This window comes from Alexandromys fortis, unplaced genomic scaffold (assembly GCF_014885135.2).
Source record: "Alexandromys fortis isolate MF-2015 unplaced genomic scaffold, M_Fortis_MF-2015_v1.1 scaffold_2_1_26212458, whole genome shotgun sequence".
NCBI lineage: Eukaryota > Metazoa > Chordata > Mammalia > Rodentia > Cricetidae > Alexandromys > Alexandromys fortis.
Window position 1 is genome coordinate 15,987,861 of NW_026067930.1, and position 21,336 is coordinate 16,009,196.

At 47.2% G+C, this 21,336-nt stretch overlaps 1 protein-coding gene across 1 annotated transcript in view; it reads left to right on the top strand.

Moving 5' to 3' along the window:
• The first annotated feature begins 8,616 nt into the window (after positions 1-8,616).
• The window catches only part of Fbxo32 (F-box protein 32), a 42,402-nt gene continuing 29,682 nt past the window's right edge, over positions 8,617-21,336 (top strand). Inside the window, exons 1-4 of the mRNA XM_050145094.1 lie at positions 8,617-8,952; positions 15,335-15,447; positions 16,386-16,435; positions 17,326-17,418. Coding sequence (XP_050001051.1) covers positions 8,837-8,952; positions 15,335-15,447; positions 16,386-16,435; positions 17,326-17,418 — 372 coding nt within the window. The 5' untranslated portion in view covers positions 8,617-8,836. The remainder of the gene's footprint in view (positions 8,953-15,334; positions 15,448-16,385; positions 16,436-17,325; positions 17,419-21,336) is intronic.

Sequence of the window (21,336 nt, forward strand, 5' to 3'; positions counted from 1 at the left end):
AGCAAACAATATCCAAAACAAACTTTATTTGAAAACATAGTTTTTAAGTGCTGTGTTGGTGCAAACATGTAACCCCAAAACTTGGGAGGTAGAGGCTAGAAGATCAGGAGTTTTCAAAGCCAATCTTAGCTACACTGATATTTTTAAGGCTGGCTTGGACTACATGAAACCCTGTCTCATAAAATAAATAATAAAAAAGGTTTTAAAGATTTATTTGATTTTTAGGTAAGTATGTATGTGTGGGGAGGGGTAGGTGCACATGAGTTCAGGTGCCCTCAGAAGCCAGAGGCATTAGATTCCTCTGGAGATGGAGTTACAGGCAGTTGTGAGACACCAAGATGGGTGCCAGGACCAAAAACCTGTGTCCACAGCCAGAGCAGTGTCTTAGTCGGTGTCCTGTGAAGAGACACCATGACCATCACAACCCTTATAAAGGAAAACATTTAATTGAGGCCAGCTTACAGGGTCAGAGATTTACTCCATTATCATCATGGCAGGAAGCATGAGGCACACAGGCAGACATGGTGCTGGAGAGGTAGCTGAGAGTTCTACACTTGGATGGCCAGGCAGCAGGAAGAGAGAATGAGCCAGTGGTCCTGGCTTCAGCTTCTGAAATTTTAAAGCCCACCCCCAGTGACACACTTCCTCCAACGAGGCCACATGCCCTAATCCTTTCAAATAATACCACTCATTATGAGCCTATGAGACCATTTTCATTCAAACCACCACAAGCCGTAAGCACTCTTAACCACTGAGCCATCTCTCCAGCCCCATAAAACTTAGTTTTAAAAGAAAGAGAGTAAGATACTGATAGAAGTTTGTCCTTCCATCAATGTGAATGTTTCAGTTTTACCTACTTCCTTGATTATGTAAAAGTTAGCCTTGTCTCTAAATCTTTCTGACTACCTCTGCAAGAACAAAAAGAAGACTAGCAAGAAGGCTTAGCAGGTAAAGGTGCTTGCCACCAAACCTGATGACTTGAGTTCAATTCCCCAGGACCTAAACACCCATCCTGTACAGGAGAGAGAACCAACTCTTACAAATTGTCCTCTTAACCTCCACAGTTGGGCTCTGTTGTGCAAAAATAAGCAAACAAATAAACAAATGTAACTAAAAGTGTTTAAATAGTAAAAAGAGTTTTCAACAACAAAAAAAAATGTGTAATTGTTCTGTGAAAGAGCTATAACAAACACACTCGACTCTTTCTCCTAAACAGAGCCAGGCCCACGCTTGAGGAATGCCAAGTGATCCTCATTAAAGTAATGAGGATATTTTCAGTGACATATGTCTGACTGACTTGAGTTTAGCTGGCAGAGCTTACAGCAGCCAAAGCCTCCAAAATAACTCACGGCTGGCCAGCCCTGCTAAAACACACTCTGCAGAAATATTTCACACTGCTTTAAGGGCGCCCCACCCTAGACCAAAGGGCTGTAAGGCCAGATGCAAATGGTTGTGCCATTAAACATACATTCCTGCGACACCACCACAGGTCAAGAGTAAAACCCTGCACCCATCCAGCTCATCTGCAAAAGCCAGTAACCTGAACAGATCCGGTGGCTTCTTGTCCCTGCCCCACCCACCCGACCAGCAAGTTATTTTTAACTCACAACACTGGCTGATAAGTATGTTTCACATTTTAAAAAAATAACACCCTTTCAGAAACAGAGACTATGAAAAAAATAACAAAATGCCATTGCACTTCAGTAAGAAGTCACTCCACTAAAGCTTTGAGAAAAAAAAAAGTAATCTGGACCTGTTTATCCTAGATCACAGGTCTGTAAGGAGGACTAAGCAGGACATTCAGCCATGTCCCCAGCATGGGCAGCACCGACCATCAACAGAATAGCATATCCACAGGGGTGTTTTTGAAAAGCCCTCTTTAACCACTTTCTCTCTTTTCACCAATTTGCAAGACATCTCTTGTAGAAAAGGTAGCGCTGAGGTCAAGGGCAGGACACTATTACAAAATCCCTAATAAAATGACCACAGGTGAGAACCATGGGAGTAGCAGCCTTCCGGGTCAGGCCAACATCTGTTGACTTATTAATTGGATGCCTGCAATGCATCATGCATCCTGGCAGGTAGTGTGGTAATGGCACCAAGTGCCAGCAGGACTGTACCTGGTGAGAGCCTCCAAGCCTGCATCCACCTCTGCATCTTTGGCCTACCGCTGTAGCATCCACAGGTCTTCTTTGGTGATTCTCAAAAGTGCAGCTAGAAGAAGGCTTCCAGTCACAGTCCTCGTACAGTTAGTCCAACATCAAATGTGAAGGTAGCCGAGTTGCGACTAGACACAGCCCAACAAGTTCTCCATCTTAAAGGGTCCCAGCATCACAAGTCTTCCTAGTTGAAACCTGTCTTCAATGAAGAGGCCAGTTAGATTTTTGATGGTACGGAAGATCTAAAGTCGATTATACTTCCAAAGTAGTCTGAGTTCAAGTATGATAGCTGGAGTAGACTTGAGCTGGAGAGATAGTTCTGTATTTAAGAGCACAGCCTGCTCTTCCAGAAGACCTGAGCTAAGTTCCCAATACCCAACACAACTGCCTGTAACTCTAGCTCCCAGAAATCTGACACTCTTCTTTCCTCCCCCAGAACATACACATACATGACATACAATCACATACATGTACACATGCACTCATGAATGTAAAAATGTGTTTTAAGGAGAAAACACTGAGGCTTCTGGAGTTTGGTCCTTAGCCAGAAAGGAAGGGAGGAAGAGATGTAGTAGAAAAGAAGGGAAGGAGGGAAGGAGGAAAGGGGGAAATGAGATTGTTTAAACTTTTGTTTGAATTTTAGAGATTTAAAAAAAAAAAAGTCCATCAGTTCAACCACTTGGTTCTTCCCAACAGTGAGCTACAAGGACTCTGGCCGGCTGGAGCACAGCAAGTAGGGCTCTGGCAGGCCTTGTCTTTCTTCCCCCTTCCCTCTGCCTGGCTAAACTGTTAGATTACATTCCTAAAGCTAGTCACCAAGGTCTATTCCCTTATTTGGCCACTTCCTCCTCCCCCACACTGACCTCCCCCCAGCTGACCAAGGTTCAGCTATCAAAGTATTAAAGACCAGCAATCAAAAGCCCCCTTTGGCTCACCTAGTTAAAATTAAACACCTTATCCTAACATGTGGTTTCCCCTTTTACCTTTATAAACTGTCATTTTCTTTTGGGGACTGCGGACCACCAGACCCTGACTTTTCTGTAAACAACTTGTTTTCCTCGGCTCTGAGCAGCCTGCAGCTGCTCTGAGCACGAGACCCTGATGGCAGGGGAGTGGGTTCTGATGAGTCTGCAGCTGAAAGATCCCGAGAGCTGGGGCGCAGCCAGAGCCCTATATAAGCTGCCCCTGGGCACAATAAAGGGGGCATTCTTGTCTCAAGGATGTCTCCATCTGTCTCTCTGACTCTGTCTGTGTATGATTTTAAATTTTCAGCCTAGTTCCCATAGCGCGTAGTGAGTAGAGCATGGAACTAGTGTAGATTTACAAGTGGAGGCCCTCAGCGAGATCGCCCTTGGGAATGGTGAGGGTGGGCTGTAGATGGGTATGTGTGTTATGTGTGTTTGTGTAAGTCTTTAAAGAGACAGAGTATAAGCTACATAAAGATGGAAGGTGCACAGAGAATTTGGATTATTGTGGGTTTTTTTTTTTTGGTTTTTTGACTGGAGAAAGATATTTGAGTCTGAGAACTGCTTTAAAAAGGTATTTTGACTTTAAAATATGGGTCTAAGGATATGTTGCTTTGGAGAAGAGGTTCTGCTTTTGTTTCCACAAAAGATGAGAACCTGTGGATTCCTTCTGGACTGGTGTGGTTTGATGGACCATAACCCTCTGAAATGTCGCTGCGAAAATACCCCCAAAGATACAGCACCCCCTAATAGCAGAAAGTAGTCTGGAGAGAGATCTATCCTTAAATGATTGTTTAAGTGGAGCTCAGGAGCCTGTCAGTTATTGTGGGCCCGACCAGCGGAGTGCAGACATGCAGGTAGCAAGCTCAGGTCCCTTCCACGATTCCCGAGCATGGGCCTTTCTGGTGTCCCCACAAGCAGAGAGGTGGCGGCTGGGGCAGAGCTTTGCAAGGGAGGCAGCAGACTGCTGTGAGTGTTCGTGGGAGGCCCAGAGGCGGCTGCAGTTCCTGGCTTTGCCATTCTTGGATCTTCCCAAGCGGTGGGCTTCGGAAGGTGCGTTGCCTGGCCAGGTGGAGCCGTTCTGGCCAAGACTCCGGGATCACCGTGGGTGGCTGCTATTGTCACTGCTTGCAGCCTCCTTCGTGGCCACTCCAGAACTGCCATCAGCCAGACGACTGCTGGGACTATCTTGTAGCCGGTACCAGATTGAATACTAGAATGAGCATGTTCGCTAAAGCTTTTTTTCAACTTATTGCTGCCATATCTGTGTTACACCCATGACAGTCCAAACCCTTGGTCGAATTATATAGAAGAGAGGGATATGTTGGGGACTGTGGATCACCAGACCCTGAATTTCTTGTAAACAACTTGTTTTCCTCTGCTCTGAGCACGAGACCCTGGTGGCAGGGGAGTGGGTTCTAATGATTCTACAGCTGAAAGATCCCGAGAGCTGGGGCACGGCAAGAGCCCTCTCTAAGCTGCCCTTGAGCACAATAAAGTGGGCATTCTTGTATCAAAGATGACCCGTGTCCTCATGTCTCTGTCTCTGTGTGTGTGTGTGTGTGTGTGTGTGTGTGTTCTCCAGTTAGTTCTCAGCTCGCGTACCATCCTGTAGTACAGGCACAATTTTCCTCTGTCCCACATCTGTCTCCTCTCTATCCAGAGGCAGTCCTTTGTCCCTCCAGGACAATATCCCTGCCCCTCTTCCCTTGTTCCCCCCCCCCATCCTCTATCTCCTGCCTTTGTCTCTTATTCCCTGCCCTCTGTTCCTCTCGGACAAATTAATCTCCTTTGTGCTGAGAACTTGGTCTTGGGGGCTCCTTTCCCCTGCTATTGAGATGATGATGTTGTGGAACAACAAATCTCAGCAGCATTCTACAGGGAACATTTATTTCTCGCTAACATATGTAGGATAACAGGGATACCTGTTTCATGTGTCACATCCCAGGACGTATGGTGACACTCAAGCAGTTCAAAGAGTGACTAGCCAGGGTACCGAATGGTAGAAACAGGAGCTCTCAAGCCCATAGGCAAGTAACCTCTGCTCTCGTCACACATTCCTACCATTTGTCCCATTGGCCCAAGCAAGTCACATGGCCAATAACTCAAAGGTTATACATTGCCCATCAAGATGCTGCCACGTCGTGCGTGGCTTTGGTTCTGGAAACCAGACTGGGGTGGTAAGAGAATGAAGGAAAAGGATGCACAGGTAGGGAAAATCCGGCCGTGGGTGGGCCGAGCCGTGTCCTCTGATGATGGTGCAGCAACCACAGAAGCGGCCCAGAAACTCAGCCTTCCCTTTGTACATCTGAATCGAGGAGGCAGGTTGATTGTATAAACCTCAGAGGCAGGCTTACCTGGTCTCAGAGGAAGGTCTCTGTAGGGAAGCAGTCTCAACTGCAGCCATTCCAGGGGAGGAAGCTGTGGTTGATAGTTTTATACACAACTGCTCAGTCATTCGTAAATACTCATACTTGGGCCATAGTGTTATGTGACAAAACTTTTTTTGGGTAGGGGGGGACACTACACACATGTCTAGGGAGGGAGCCCGTGACAGAACAAAGTATGGATACCACCAAAGGCCAGCTTGGTAAACCAACGAGTGTCATTGGGATTACTTGTAAGAATATGGGTGAGAGGTTAGTTCCAGGAGCAGAAATGACTCAGAGACAGCTGCATCACCAGGTCGACCCCCAGCATGGGTGACAGGGAACAAAGATGGGAACTTCGAGCACACTGCACAGCCTGCAGGCTGTGCAGCAGGTTGGAAAGTGTCCTTTCCAAGTTCCTCCACTCTAAACCTCTTCCAGGCTGCTCGGCAGTCTCTGCTGCTCCCGGGCGTCCTGTCTGATCTCAGAGTCGTTTCTGTAGCTTGGCTTGGTTGAGTCTCCTGCTCATATTTTGACTTCTCTGAGAGTGACTCTCAGCAGTCTTTGTTGCTTACTCTGGCAGGGAGGGGCCTCGTGAACCTGGACAGTTTCAGGGACTTCCTGAAGCTATTTTGAATTATTTACTTACTTGCTTGAAGAGCTTACCTGCAGTTTGGGATGTTTCAGTCTTGGAGGAAACTGTGACACGACACATAGGAAGAAACTGCCCATTTCCTGAGCCTAACCTGGATGGAGAAGGTTTTATCACCCCCATTGGTCCAATGCTAGCGATATACATTCAGGATGTCAGCTGTTATTTACATATCACCCAAGGCTTTCTCCACTCCCCTGCAAGGGGCCAGGTCAAGAGCGTGGATACATACCACTATTCTAGAGAGGGAAGAAATGGCATTTAAAACCCCAACTACTGTCCTCTCTAAACAGTCCGAAAGGCAGGCATCCCCTGCACCATTGTCTTGAGTAAGTGGAGCCTTTTGCTGTTCACCCAGCGAAGTGTAAGCTGTCTTAGCAAACTTAGAATTCAAATCCTCGGCCTTCCAGACTCCTGTGGCTTCTTCCTGGAAGTAGCCCCCTGCATCTTCAACAGTCACAGCCCCTGTGTTTCCATGCCCGTATCAACCCTCCTCCAAGAAAGCCCAGACCTCATCTCTTAGCCCCATCACTGTTTAACATTTGTTTGGGATCTTCTGCGAGGCTTTTACAAGCCACTTTTACTATCGCCGCACTAATAAATTATTTATGGTGGGAAACCAAAATCAGAAAATCCTGGCTACTTGAAGACAGACTTTATTAAAAACATCTCCTTCCCCCTCGCAACACGGGGCCCACTTAGGTACACTCCGTTCCTCGGCTTTACCCAGCTTCAGTGCACAGAGGAAGAGACACTGCCCATGGCTACAGAGGCAGGGGTGTGGAAGAAGAGTGCGGGAAGCTCATTCTCTAGCAAGGGTTTTTTTTTTTACTGCTCCTGCCTGGTACCACCGTAGGCACCAGATGAATGTAACTTTAGGGGTCTTACTAGCGAGGCTGGTGAAGGAAGCCACCCCACCCTGGTGCAGTAGGCACTTGTTCACACAAGAATGGGCTGTGGAGGGGCTGCGGAGATGATTTGGTAGGGAGACGTCTCGGTGAGAAGGTCCTGATGAGCAGTCATAAGGACCTGAGTTCAGATCCCTAGCCCCCATGTTAAAAACAAAACAAAACAATGCACTATGCTTTTATCTTAGTGCTGGGAGGCAAAACCAGGAGAATCCAGAGGTTCATTTGCCTACCAGTCTAGCCAACAGATGAGCCCCAGCTTCAGCGAGTAGGTCTCAAAAATAAATAAGACCCAAAGTTATAGAAGATACCTGATACTAACTTCTGCTCCCCCCCCCCCCACACACACACGTGGGGGAGGAGAGAGAGAGAATGGTTATGAGCAGCCAATTCTGGGCCTGGTAGCAAGACACTGGGCTGAGATGTCTCTAGAATAAAAGGGCGTTTCTATTCTGCAGAAAGGGGAAGGTTACCCTGAGTTGAGAAGACAGTAGACATAAGACCCTGGGTAGTCTTCACCCTTTCTGAGGACCCATCAGCCTTTCACCTGAAAACCGCGATGACACCAGACAGGTCCCATGTGAAACCCAGGAGAGGATTTTCTTACTAGAGGCCAAAAGACACGGGGAACTGAACTGCAGAAAGGGCAAGAGAGGAGGGCTCTAAAGATTCCACGGGATAAACGCGCAGCCCTGGGGCATGAGAGCAGGTACTGTGAGCATAGCCAGAGACTTTTTCTGACGCCACGGCACTAGCAGCGTTGTCCTGACCAGGCGCCTCGGTCGCCAGTTCGATGTTCGCTCAGAGTTCCCGGGATGGGACCCAGGATTGTCTCTGCTCTTTACTTCCACGCCTTGGGGTCCAGACGCTGCAAGCCCTCCCCCTCTTTTCCCCATTTTTTGCCACTGGGGGCGGGGATGGAGGCGGGGAGTCGAGCCCGACAGCACACGCATCAATGACAGCTTTCAGGCGGAAGGGGTGGGGGCTTGTCCCTCCCCACTTCTGCCGCACCGGGCCCCCTCCTCCTCTTAGCACACCCTGGCGCCTGGAGTTGGTACTGGCAGTCAGAGGTCCAAAGACTGCGCCCCTACCCTGCCCCTGACATTCTGGCCTTTTCTAGGCTGATCTGTCTACGAACGTTCCCAGACACCTAGAGACTAATGGTTCCCAAACCTCTGATCTGGCTTCCTAGCTGCATCTGGCTTGTCCGAAAGCCGTGGGGAGGACGTAGTGCAGAGTACAGGGCCGGGATCTCGGCGGCAGCAGCTGGGAGGAGGGGCAGGGAGGGGGTACAGAGGTGCCAGGGGACCGAGGGACAGCGAGACATCTGGCCTGACCACGCGGCTTCAAATTTCCACGGGCTCAAGGTTGTGCAACCTCGAGCCGAGCGAGAGCCGCGGGTGCCTCGGAAAACAAGGCGAGCCCATAAACAAAGCCACGTGGCCTCGGGGCCCGGGGGGGCCGGGCTAAGAGCAGGCGGCTCTTCCGGCAACAAAGAGCCGGGGCAGAGGCCCGGGATAAATACTGCGCCCCGGCAATCGCGCAGCATTCCCGGAGTCCGACGCGATAGGAGACACTTCCCAGCGCCTGCGCCCTCTGCGAGTCCAGGGACCCCCGCGCCCACCCCAGACCCACAGTCCTCCACACCAGTTCCCCACACTTGTCCCAGTCGCCGCCTGAGTTCACCCAGCATCTTTCCAGCGCGGCGCATCCCCGGGGCCAGCCAGGCCGGTCCCCGGCTATCAATCCATCCTGCCCGTCGGTCGCGTCCGCACTCGGTGCCATGCCGTTCCTTGGGCAGGACTGGCGGTCCCCGGGCCAGAGCTGGGTGAAGACAGCCGATGGCTGGAAGCGCTTCCTGGATGAGAAAAGCGGCAGCTTCGTGAGCGACCTCAGCAGGTGAGGACATTCTCCAACTTCCAGCCCCACAAAACCGACCTTAGCTGATCTGGGGGTGGGAGCGCGGGAGCAGAGGAAGGAAGGCAAGTGGGGTTGGGCCAGGATAAAGAGGGGGCCTCCAGTTGAGGAGGCAGGAGTGAGATGCCCGAATTTCTACAAAGGTCGCCAGAACACCAGAGATGGTTAATTCGGTGTTTCTTACTGACCAAGGTCAGTGTCTCCCAGAGAAAAAGATTCCATACAGAACCCGGGATTCCTCAGTCTGGCAACTGGGGATCATGACCCTAAACACTTCTTGAACCCAAGCGCACAACTCAGGGACTCTGCCTTTAGACCCCGGAACTGAAGTTACTGCTTTAAGTGGGCGCTAGCGAGTTGGCTGTGTGCCTTTCCCTGCCCTGTGACAGAACCCAAGGAGAACAAGCACGGTAGTCACGAGCCGCCGGATGGTGGATCTAGTCGTGGGCCCTGCCCTGAGTGCACAAAGGCTCTTCCCACACACAATCAACTGCTGAGTGGGCCGAGGGGGGAAAAAAAAAAAGAGTAACTGGGAGGGGCAGCCGATGGGCCCTGAGACAGCCGCCTTCCTGGGCAGACTTGCGGAGTGGGTGGTAGCGGTAACGTTTAGGGGCTGAAGGGAGTGGAGGGAGGGATGAAACACGCACGCACGCATGCACAATGCTCAGCTTCAGGAAGGACCAGGCACTTGCACCTGCTTCCTCCGTGGCCCTTACCAGTCAGTCTCTGCACAGTGAGCACACTCCCATCCCTAGCGTGCCTGCCAGCTGCAGAAAGACCACCCAGACTTGACATCTCACCTGAGCTCTGTCGCCTGGTGGAAAATCTAAGGTCGGACGAGTGCCTACTCATAAATTACGAGGTTGAGAATCAACCCCCAACCGGAGCAGCTGACCACCTGAGACACCCAAGGAACATGCTAAAAGTGTGTTCAGAGGGGGCTGGTGCAGTTGAGGTCACCCTTGGGTGCCTTCCCCTCCCACTAGCCTTTGATTAACACTCACACACACCCCTGCATCCTTAAACGGACTTAACAGAGTTCTGTGAGCTTGCCAGGTCCCACGGAGTGAGGTTTGATGGTTGTTTGAATAGAGGTTTGGCAATTATCAAGAAACTGTTGTTGTATGGGCAGCTTGACCTCCACGGTCTCCAATTTGATTGTGATCCGTAATGCTTAAATTCCCTTTGTCTCTTAATGAGGTGAAAGAACCATTGAACTTAGGGCCTTTCAGGAGAACCCAATATATTAATTAGCCTTTGTGGTCGGTCCTTTGAGGCAGCCCCAGGGGAATTTAGAACACTGTAAAGAAATCTTATTCTCAAAAAAAAATCGGATAAATTACCAACTGTTGTCACCTCACAGCTTTCCAGAAAATGATTTAACAGTTATACCTAGTACTTCTCCCTCAACTAAGGGAGCAGGGAGTAAACCAGAAGCTTTCTCCTCCTTGAAACCATCCACCTTAGGAGCCAGAATTTAATATCTCAGCCCTTGGTTTCTGTATAAAAAGCTCAGCTTCGTCCCAGCTGAGATACTGCAGGGGCCCAGCCAGCTGCATCACAGTGACTTGCCCCAATAAAACAGGACAGACAGCCCACTGTGTTCAGCAGGTCCAGATCTAAAGTGGAGAGACCGCAGTCCATCTGGATACTCACTCTGTTCTTGCTCTCTCTACGAGATAGACTACAGAAATAGTGACACCCCACTCTTCCTATTGCAAAAGACCTGAAGATTAGATAAACTTGCCCCTGAAGTTTTAAGGAGGCTGGGAGTCTTCCTGACCCCCTTTTCTGGCCTATCACACCTGTGAATTGAAGCTGTTGTCCTCTCTGTCATCATTGTCTCAGCAGTGACTGACACAGTGACCACCTGCAGCCCTCTGCTGAGTCACACTTGAGGACTGATTTGGTCATCTGCCCCTCAGAAGAGCAGCTGGCTGTTTACGGGTATTTTCCCCCCAGCAACCGTAAACAATCCCCTCCTTCCTTAGCTCAAGAGTCTGCCAATTTCTTAAAAGCAGTGGCCTTCTGAGGTCTGGCTTTGTGATCTCAAATATCCCACTGTTTTCCGGCTTGGCTTTCCTGTGATGTAAGGTTTGGGCCCTGTGCCTGGCTGCACAGGTGAGCTTGAATGTCCTCTCTTGTTCTCCGAAAACAAAAGGTGGGGCCTTTGTAAGAGAAGGTGAGTAACTGTACACTGAGCTACCAAGGGGCAGACCGCTTCTCTAATTCCATAGGCCATCCTGAGAGTCACCCAGCAGAAGCGAAGAATAAAGGCTGCTTTGGGGGGTTATTGTTTAGTGTGAACCCTGACTTGCCTACGCAGTACACCTGTTCTAGACTCTGCTGGCCATTGTCCCAGTGGTCCAGGGCCCTGTCCTCCAACAGCCAAATGTTACAGTCTCAAAGCAGTCAGATGCCTCCTGAGATCACCAACTTTAGATAAGCTTAAAGCTGGCCCCTTAAATCATAGGACCGGTAAGCTAAGGGAGGGATGGCAAGTGCGGCAGATGAGAATTTCAAGGAAGGAACATTGTATGAGCTGGAGTGATCCAAGAATGCTTCAAGGAAGTGGTGGCTGAGATGGCCCACACTGCCTCCCCCAAGATGAGTAATCTCAAGTCTCTTCTCCAAGCCTGGACTTCTGTAGTTAAAAGCCCATTCCAGTGATACAAACTGTGGGTTGCTAAGGCTGGCCCAGGAAGGAGGAAGTTGGTCTTTATGCCTTGAATAAAAATACTAGTAGAGATATTTTTATGAGCACTTGCTCTGAGCGAGGCAGTATTGTAAAAATCTCCGTGCGCTAGCCTGTGTCTCCAAAGCAATCCAGGAAGTAGTCCTTTGAAGTTTGGCAACCTGGATATGACTTTGTGCAAATAAACATCGAAACCTCACTGGCCATAATCAAGACTATAGAACTACTTTGGGTCAGGACGTGGTTTTATTAAATGTTTATCTTAGTTACAGATGAAATAAATAAAGATCGTATTTCCTATCCCCGCCTTTATCTGCTGCCAAAATGGTCATGTTTTGGAATCTTTCCACCTTTTCTGCAGTTGCCTTATAGTATTTTCTATGTGTTTGTTGGTAATGTGGGTGCTGGGTGGAGGAGGGCTTTTTCCTTATTCTTGGCCTATGCCTATAAACAGCAGGGTTAGAAGTAGTTACAAAGTAACAACTCACTTGTTGCATTTGGTGAGCAAGGCAGGCTCCTTGAGATGGTTTTACTTATTTTAAATATATTTTTATATATGCTGTAATTTACAAAAGGTAGTCATTTTGTTGTTAAACATTTGAGTTGTAGTTTTCCATTGATTTTGCATTTCCTGGAAATAGACATAACTGAAGTCTCAAAATAGCCACTGAAAAGATTATTGCTTAAGAGAAAACATAAGTGAATTCACAGCCTTGCTTCCAAGCCCAGCATCCAGCATTCAAACCCTAATACAAAATGAGATGTATAGGGTTTCCCTGTGGTTAAAACTCCTCTATACTCAGCATCGAGAGAGCATCATCAATGGTGTGAAATTCTTCTCGATTTGGCTTTGGAAATGAGTCACTCCAGCTTAAAGTGGCTCATTGTAGCATCTGTGAAGAAAACCAGTGCTGAATTACCTCGAACCCTGTCCATTAGAAAAGGCTAAGATGAGGTGCCATACTTGGTTAAACATTGTAGCGCCTGGTTGCTCTCCGTGCCTAAGGAGGAAAGCTGCTGCAGCCCCTTATATGTATGACTTACAAGAAGACAGATAGCTTTGTTTGTTGTTCCCTAGGTATGGAGTTTTTACTATAGTTTGTAGGGCTGTGGGGCTCTGTGTGTATTTCTTTAAAAATAAGCCTTCCAGTGGTATTTTTGCCCACAGAATGTTCTAGCTTTGTTTTCTGACGCTTTGGGACATCACAGACCACTCAAGTGACTCTCCATCCTTTCCTCTTCCTCGGCTCAGAGTTCTGGTCTTTGTTCCGTTCCTTTCTTCCTGCTGACTGGAAGCAAAACATCACCTCATCAGTGACTCTTTCCCCTGTACCCCCAAAGCCATGCAGACAAGACAAACACACACTCTGGAGTTGTACAAAGCCTGACCCAAAACATTCACCCTTGGCTCACTCGGACAAGTGGCTCTGAGAGAGGTCATCTCTGCAACACACATTCTGAAGCCTAAAAATATCCTGTTTCCCTGAATGAAAAAGAGAAGGCGAAAGACATCAGGGAACTCAATAAATGGTTGACTGGTGGCCTGTCAGATTTTTCCCTGCAGGTTCCGAAAGCAGCACAGAGTACCTAGCTGGTGATGTCAGCATTTTAGTAAGCTACTAAGACAAGTTCTACTTATTGAGACAGTAATTGCAATGAAAGAATACTGGACACTTTGTGGCCTTCTTGTCCCTTCTATCATTTACACAAAACCAGAAATAGAGGAGAACGTATATACTTCTATTCATCCCCCAAAAGAGATTTAAATCAAATCACATTTAAAATTCTGCAGTTAAAGGACTCTTCATAGCTTAGTGGACATTCACACCAGATTTGTACAGGTGTGAATTATAAATTATATATCCTGCCTGCCTCTTTGGGAGTTGAAAGAAGCAGGGAGCCGGGTAGTGGTGGCACACACCTTTAATCTCAGCACTCAGAAGGCAGAGGCGGGTAGATATCTGAGTTCAAGGTTAGCATGGAATGCAGAGTGAGTTCCAAGACAAGGGGGGCTGGCTACACAGGGAAAACCTGCCTCAAAAAAAAAAAAAAAAAAAAAAAAAAACACAAAAGAGGCAGGGAACCCATCTTCTTGTTTAATTTTAGTATTTCTTCCCCATCATTCTTGCAGAAAGTGTTCAGGGATTTTCCTTAAATTGTGAGACAGTCCCCCTTACTCCCATGACACCTCAGCCTGCTGAAGAAATTAGGCACCTGGCCAAATATGGACCTACCCACCCTTTAGTGACCTATGAATTGGATAAGTGTGTTTGATGTCTTTTCAGCCCCTCTAAATTATGAATTATGCATTTTTCCTGGTTTCTATTAGGACCCAACACTTTAACCTTTCATGCATTTTTCCTAGTTTCTGTGAGGATACTTTAACCATTCAGCCTGAGGCCTAGAAACCCAAACAATGAGCATTGTATGCAAAATAACTGCTGGAAGGGGAGTTTGAAGCTCAGATTTTTGTAATAGTGATCCTGTTTTTTTAAAAGGCAGCACAGGAACACACTAGTTAAAGGCGCTTGGTTATACGTTAAATGAATGACTTGCATAATATGTGATTTATAGCCCAATAAAACTGTTTATAAAGAGAAGGGCAGGATGTGATAGCACATGCCCGCAGTCCCAGCGTTCTGTACACCCAGTACTCAGGAGGCTGAGACAGAGGAACGGTGCGTTCAAAACCAGCCTGTTCTGCATAGTCATTCAAGGCCAGCCTGAGCTACACGGTAAAAATCTTGTCTTAAAAAGAAGAGAAAGGCCCAGTTCTTGAGAGGCAAAGGCAAGAGGATCTCACTCTATGAATTTGAGACCAGCCTGGACTACAGAGTGAGTTCCAGGACAGCCAGCACTGTTTCATAGAGTGCTGCCTCGAGAAAAAGAAAAAAAAGATAATGGGCATGGTGGCCCACACTTTTAATCACAGCACTGGGGAGACAGAGACTGGTGGAACTATAGGAGTTTGAGGTCAGCCTGATTTACATAGTGAGACCCTGTCTCAGAAAGAGAGAAGCGGTTGAGGATTGGAGACGATGGGAAGGAGGGAGGATGGTGGAAAGGGAAGGAAGGAGCCACGGCAGCTAGGAATAGATGCTCTGCCTCTTGCAAAGGCCTGCATTGTCAGACACAATGATACTAGCCATCTCCCTCCCCTGTTCAGCACTTTTGTTGAAAGTGATACTGTAACAGGCTGCGTCACTCTTAAAGAGTGTAGTGTTCTGTATCAAATTATAATGGAAGGCCCTGTTAGGGAATTCAAAAGAAACACATGCCCCCATCTCTGCCTTCCGCATGGAGATGCTGATATTTTTACTAAAAGAAGTCTGTGCTTGTGCCTGTGTGGCGGTGGTTCTCAACCTGTGGGTCACAACCCCTTTGGGGTCGAAGGACCCTTTCCCAGGGGTCTCATGTCAAATGTTTACATTACAATTCATAGCAGTAGTGAAATTACAGTTATGAAGTAGCAACGAGATAATTTTATGAGAAACTGTATTAAAAGGTCCCGGCATTAGAAAGGTTGAGAACCACTGCTGTATGGACCCTTTTCTTTTTTATGATTTTATGGTTTTGTTTTGTCTGGGAAGCATGTGTTGGTGTGTTTTATAATCCAGTGAGTTATCTGTGGAAGTATAGCTATTCCATCCCCTTTCTCCTCCCTTACAGTTACTGCAGCAAGGATGTGTACAATAAGGAGAATCTTTTCAACAGCCTGAATTATGATGTTGCAGCCAAGAAGAGAAAGAAGGACATACTGAACAGCAAAACCAAAACTCAGTGTAAGCCATTTGTTTTGCATATAAGAAGAAAGGTGTCTGGGGACATAGCTCAGTTGGTAGGGTGCCTGCCTCGGATGCACAGAGTTCTGGGTTCAGTCCCTTAGGGCTGGGTGAAGGCCAGCCCAGCAGCAGGATCAGAAGTTTCAGGCCACCATCTTTGCTACATAACAAATCCAAAGCTAGCCTGGGGCCCCTTGAGACCCTGTGCCCAGAGAAAAGAAAAGGCTATTGGAAGATTCTTATGAATGGTTCTCAAAAACCACATTAGCGCCTCATATTCGAGAGCTCCCTTGATGCTTTCTCTATGCTAGTTGAGGTTTCTGGGATCTTTGCTTCTACAAACTCAACTGTGCTTCTCACAAGCGAAATTAGCATATTCTTTACTGTTCAAAAGTCCTTGCCGGTTGAGCGGATCCCTGCTTGTCACTTGCCTTTGACATTGGTAAGATAGCTGCAGGACAGGGCTACAGTTGAATCCATTCCAGCAGCGCTTTGATTTTCGGCTGGGTTTTGAGGCTTTGAAAATAGAATCGTGAGGCTAAGGACGTAGCTCCGTGCTTGCCTTGCAGCGCAAAGGCCTGGATTCGTCCTCAGTACCCAGTGAGCTGCGCATCGTGGGTCTCAGGAGGTGGAAGAGTTTGAGGCCAATGTGGGATGCATAGACTCAGTCTCAAAATGAAATAAATAAAAGGGCAAAAGAGGAAAATGGGTATGTCCCTCTTGCATAAATCTGAAGTCACATGGTCTGGATACTTATGTGTTGGCAGAGGATATAAGGCTCTATTAAAACTGAACATTTTCATCCTCCTAGACTGTTGAAGTCTTTTTTGTCAAAACATTTTAAACTTTGGGATAAATAAAAAATGAGTCATATTTAAAATCTTAAGCCTGCTACAGATTGTTCAGATGCGTTTCTGTTTCGTTTTTGGCCTCTGTAGATTTCCATCAAGAAAAATGGATCTATGTTCACAAAGGAAGTACTAAAGAGGTGAGTACCCATCCGCTTACTAAGGCGCCATACTTAGTAATGTTGTACCCTCCTAAGAGAGCAAATGGGCAAAACCAGTCCTTTATGTCTAACAGGAGGTGGGAAGGGATCAGCTTTTGGGGAAGGGGGGGTTCTTCATACCTGGTTAACAATTAGGTTTGAGAGGCCTAACCACTAAATCTGACAGGTGTTTTCAGAGCTTGCTCTTTGCACTGTAGGTAGGTTCAGGTCCTAGCCGTCTTCTGTGGCACTGGAGAAAACGGGCAGTTTGCTCACTGGAACATGGGACAGCGTGATAGGTGCCAGCCTTCCTCTTTCTTTCGGGGACCTTGGAAAACACCCCGTTTCTCTTACGGCATCAGCCCCAGAGAGGGTGGATCAGGGACAAACCCAAATCACCCAGGAACTTAGGACAGAGTGAGATGATACGCCAGAACTCTGTATTCCCGATTCTCTGTGCATAAATACTAAGCGTTCAGATTTCTTCCTTCCAAAGCAAAGCACACCAGTGGGTGCAGGGTGATATCACCGTGGGGGCAGGGAGAACCGATCGCTTCTCAGTGTGAGAGACACTGTCCTAGTCCCAAATGGCATATCCTCCGTTCCCAGTGGTGCACTGTGCGTTAGCACTCCCAGACTAGCATAGGTAGAGAGCTAGGGTGGAACTAGTCTGGAAAAGAGATAGTCCACAGGTGAGTCTCCAGCTGAAGTAGATGTGGGATGCACCATCCATCTGTGTCTCCCGGAATCTGGATGCAGAAGGGAAGGCAAAACCCAGTCCTCTAAGATGGGCAGCCAGATGGTTCAGTAGAGTCCCTCCGGAGGGCGCTGGAGAATGACCTGCGCATGGCAGGAGTAATAATGTGTGCCTCTGTCTCGCTCACATGCAGCGCCATGGCTACTGCACTCTGGGGGAGGCTTTCAACCGACTGGACTTCTCAACCGCCATCCTGGATTCCAGAAGATTCAACTATGTAGTAAGGGTAAGTCTCAAAAGCCCCAGATAATCCAGACTCTTGATTTGAATCATTAACATTCACATTGACTGGCTGGGTGGTGGTGACGCCTGCCTTTAATCCCGCACTCAGGAGGCAGAGGCAGGTAGATCTCTGAGTTCAAGGCTAGCCTGGTCTACAGAGTGAGTTCCAAGACAGCCAGTGATACATAGAGAAACCCTGTCTCTAAAAACCAAAACCAAAACCACACAAAAACATTCATGTTGTCCTAGTTTTGAGGGAGAGGGGGTGGAAGGAGGGAGAAATAGAGAGGAAGAGAAAGAGAGAGGGAGAGAAAGGGAGATTTTCATGACCGTGAGGGTTCAGGGCAAGCAGAAAACAACTCTTTGCAACATGGCTTCCCCAACCCCCAGTACTTGAAGGTGTAGATGGTAGCTGTGGTGTTGTTTCTGAGATGGACCCCCCCTCAGACATGCAGTGCCATAATCCCTCAGTGAATCTGTAAGTCAGTCCATCACCCCAAGTGAAAATTCACTCCTGGTCCTCCCATACCTCCTCCTCCCTGTCTAAATGGAAGTGTGGAGCAGGCAGCAACAGCAGAGAAAGAGGGTTTCTCAGGAAATAAGCCCCAAATTAGATTTGTGCGGAAACCTGATTGTTCTTGCACTCTTGCTTCAGCTGACTCGGGGTCACATCAAGGCTTGTTTTACTGAGGCTACACAATGGTTGGGCTCAGAGCCCCTCAGTGTGGCCTTCCCAGACCTCCCATCCCATACTGAGTCTGACATTGTCCTTGGGGTCTGTTGATTTCTATTTTAAACCCTATTTTGAAAAAAAAGTTAATATTAGCAAAGTGTTAATAATGAAGGAAGTAGCACTAGTGAGCCTAACATGACTTGGAAGCTGTTGAGTCTGTTTGGGTGATTGTTTTACACGCACACATGCACACATGCACGCACCACACACTTCCTTGTGCATTTTTTGTTGATGGTTCACCCCGGGAAGAAGCAGCTGTTTAGGTTTGGGGCTGTGTAGTTGGAGGGAATTTCCACCTGTGGGTGTTACTTGGTTAAGCGTTTTTTTTTCTTTTTCTGGGTTCTCAGTGCCCGTCACACAGTCAGATGACAGCAGAAGCTCAGCCAGGGTGATGACACGCAAGCCCCCTTGAGGCCTGGTCCATTCACCTGTCATCTGGGGAGATGCAGACAGGCTGTGCAGAATGACTTGGCAAACGCCCAGGCCTTCGAGCAGGTTGGAAGGCCTGAGCTGAGCCCATGACGCATGAGCAGTTCTGTTCTCTCTCTGGCTGAGCCCTTCTTCAGGCCAAGAGGGATAAAAATAAGAGCCCTTCTTGGGTAAAATGTTCCTGTCATTCTGCATGACTCTGCTGGCTTTAGAGAGGTCACCTAGTCCTCACAATGCCTACAGACTAGTCTGGCTGGTTGGAATTAGTCCCAGGGAGATCTGGAAACTTCTGTGGCTAAGAATATGAATAGTTTCCATCATCTGTGTTAGAGGAGACACTCAGATCTGATTACGTGTTACAAATCGATCATCAAAATGATCTGGTTTTAAATGGTGGTCCTTCCCCCCCTACTTTTCTTTTCAAAGGAAATAAAGCAGAGAGCCCAGATTATAACACAGCTGCAGACATTTTTTTACCTTTAATCTTTTCAGTGTTCCTATGAAAGGTAGGTGCTTGGATTATTTCCGTGTAAACAGACGGTATGCCCAGGTGACCGATTTATGTGAGGTCACAGGACTGTGGAAGGAACCTAATGCAGATTTGAAAACTGCATGTCTTAAGAGCTCATGCTTGTGTCTGCTTCCCTGGCTTCTTTGTAAGCAAGGGCTTAATGTAAATGTCCTGAAAGCCAGGCTCCACTTGATGTCCTCTTCCATAAAAGGGGTGTCTCTGGTTTAAAAGGGAAAGTGTGGAAACATGGTGATATTTTTGCATAGGGGTGAATTCTGCAGATGAGAGCCAGCTATGAAGACCCAGCCACTAATATTTAATACTAATTTAATATTAATTGTTCATGTTAATTACTAAAAATGAGTAATTATATTAAATTGATTGTTCACATTGATTATGATTAATATTATTACATTAATATTGATTAATTAATGGTTACCTGCTTATCAAGACAACTGTTGAGTCCCTATAAAAAAAAGAGTTGGAGATTGGTAGCCAGACATAGCAGCTTACTGCCTGGACACCAAGGCCAGAGAGTGCAGCAAATCTCAGCATTGGTTGCACGTAGTCACTTAAGAAGCCGGTAGGTATGGGTCACCTGTCCCAAGAGCTTCTGAGTTATTAATTGCAGGTTGTGTGCAGGTATTGGCATTTTAAGAATGTCTGCTAGGGAAAGCCCAGTGAGTTTTAGAGCCTGAAGACTAATTCAGGAATTTATTTAGGGCCCAAATGTTGTACTTTACATAATGAACTTTAAGAAACAACAACAACAATACCCTTTTCCTTTATTTATTTATTTATTTATTTATTTATTTAGTGTATGTATGTGGAGGTCAGAGGATGGCTCTCAAGCCTTGGTTTTCCCTTTCCACTGTGGGTTCTAGGGAAGAAAATGAAGTCATAGGGCTCAGTTAAGAGCCTTTACCCTTTAAGCCATCTTGTCAGCCCAAGAGCCACTTTTAAAAATATGGTGCCTCTGACAGGAGAAGGAAATAATAAAAAGCCTCAAAAACTTTAAAAAAAAAAAAAATGGCCGGGCGATGGTGGCGCACGCCTTTAATCCCAGCACTCGGGAGGCAGAGGCAGGAGGATCTCTGTGAGTTCGAGACCAGCCTGGTCTACAGAGCTAGTTCCAGGACAGGTTCCAAAGCCACAGAGAAACCCTGTCTCGAAAAAAAAAAAAAATGTGTGCTTTGATTCTGCATAATGAACTTTTAAGCAAGATCCGCAGCATCCAATTCTGGCTATGACTCCAGGCGTGTGTGTACTGTGGGCCACCTGAAATGCATGATGGGGAGGAGGAAGCCCCTCCCACTTTCCGGCTCAGGGTCCAAGCCCTATTAACTCTGATACCTTCTATAAATCATTGCTTTGCTCCTCTAAACTGTGGAGCTGTGGGGATTATGCCTGAATCAGGGTATCTCTGTGAGAATGGAGAAATGCAGTGTGAAGAAAAAGATAAAGAATATGGGAATGTTGCCTGTGAGTTTCTGTGATCTACGTATGTGCAGCCATCTTTCCTGAGTAGGTAAGATGGGGAGTCTGGTTTTGCAGATGAGATACAATTAAAGATTTGCCTATCTGCAGTGGGACTTCTGAGGTGCTGAGAATGACTGAATGTTTTAAAAGCTCCTTCCTCTGCAGTGAGGCTTGATGTTAGTAAACACCAACAGTTACCTAGCAACCCCTTTCCTCAGTGAGTCACTTAAGATGACTGCGTTATTAGGAATGGGAGGCGACTCACCAGGTAAAGGCATTTGCCACAAAAGCCTGATAAGTGGAATTCAGTTGCCTGGACTCACATGACGGAAGGAGAGACTGAATCTGTGATCGTTCTTTGACCTCTATAAGTACAGTATGGTAAGCATGCACCATGTCAGTTCGCGCGCACACACAATCACACACCACTATAAATTAAAAAAAAAAAGTTTAAAGAGATGAGAGAGACCCTGCCTCAAACACAGATGGAAGGAGAGAAAAGTTGTCCTGTACCCTCCGTACATTTGCAGTGACATATGTGTACACACACATCACATACACACAAAAGAAAAAATACAGCTGGGCGGTGGTGGCGCACACCTTTAATCCCAGCACTCGGGAGGCAGAGGCAGGCCGATCTCTGTGAGTTCAAGGCCACCCTGGTCTACCAGAGCTGGTTCTAGGACAGGTTCCAAAAGCTACAGAGAAACCCTGTCTTGAAAAACCTAAATAATAAATGCTTTTAAAGCAAGATTATATATATATATTTT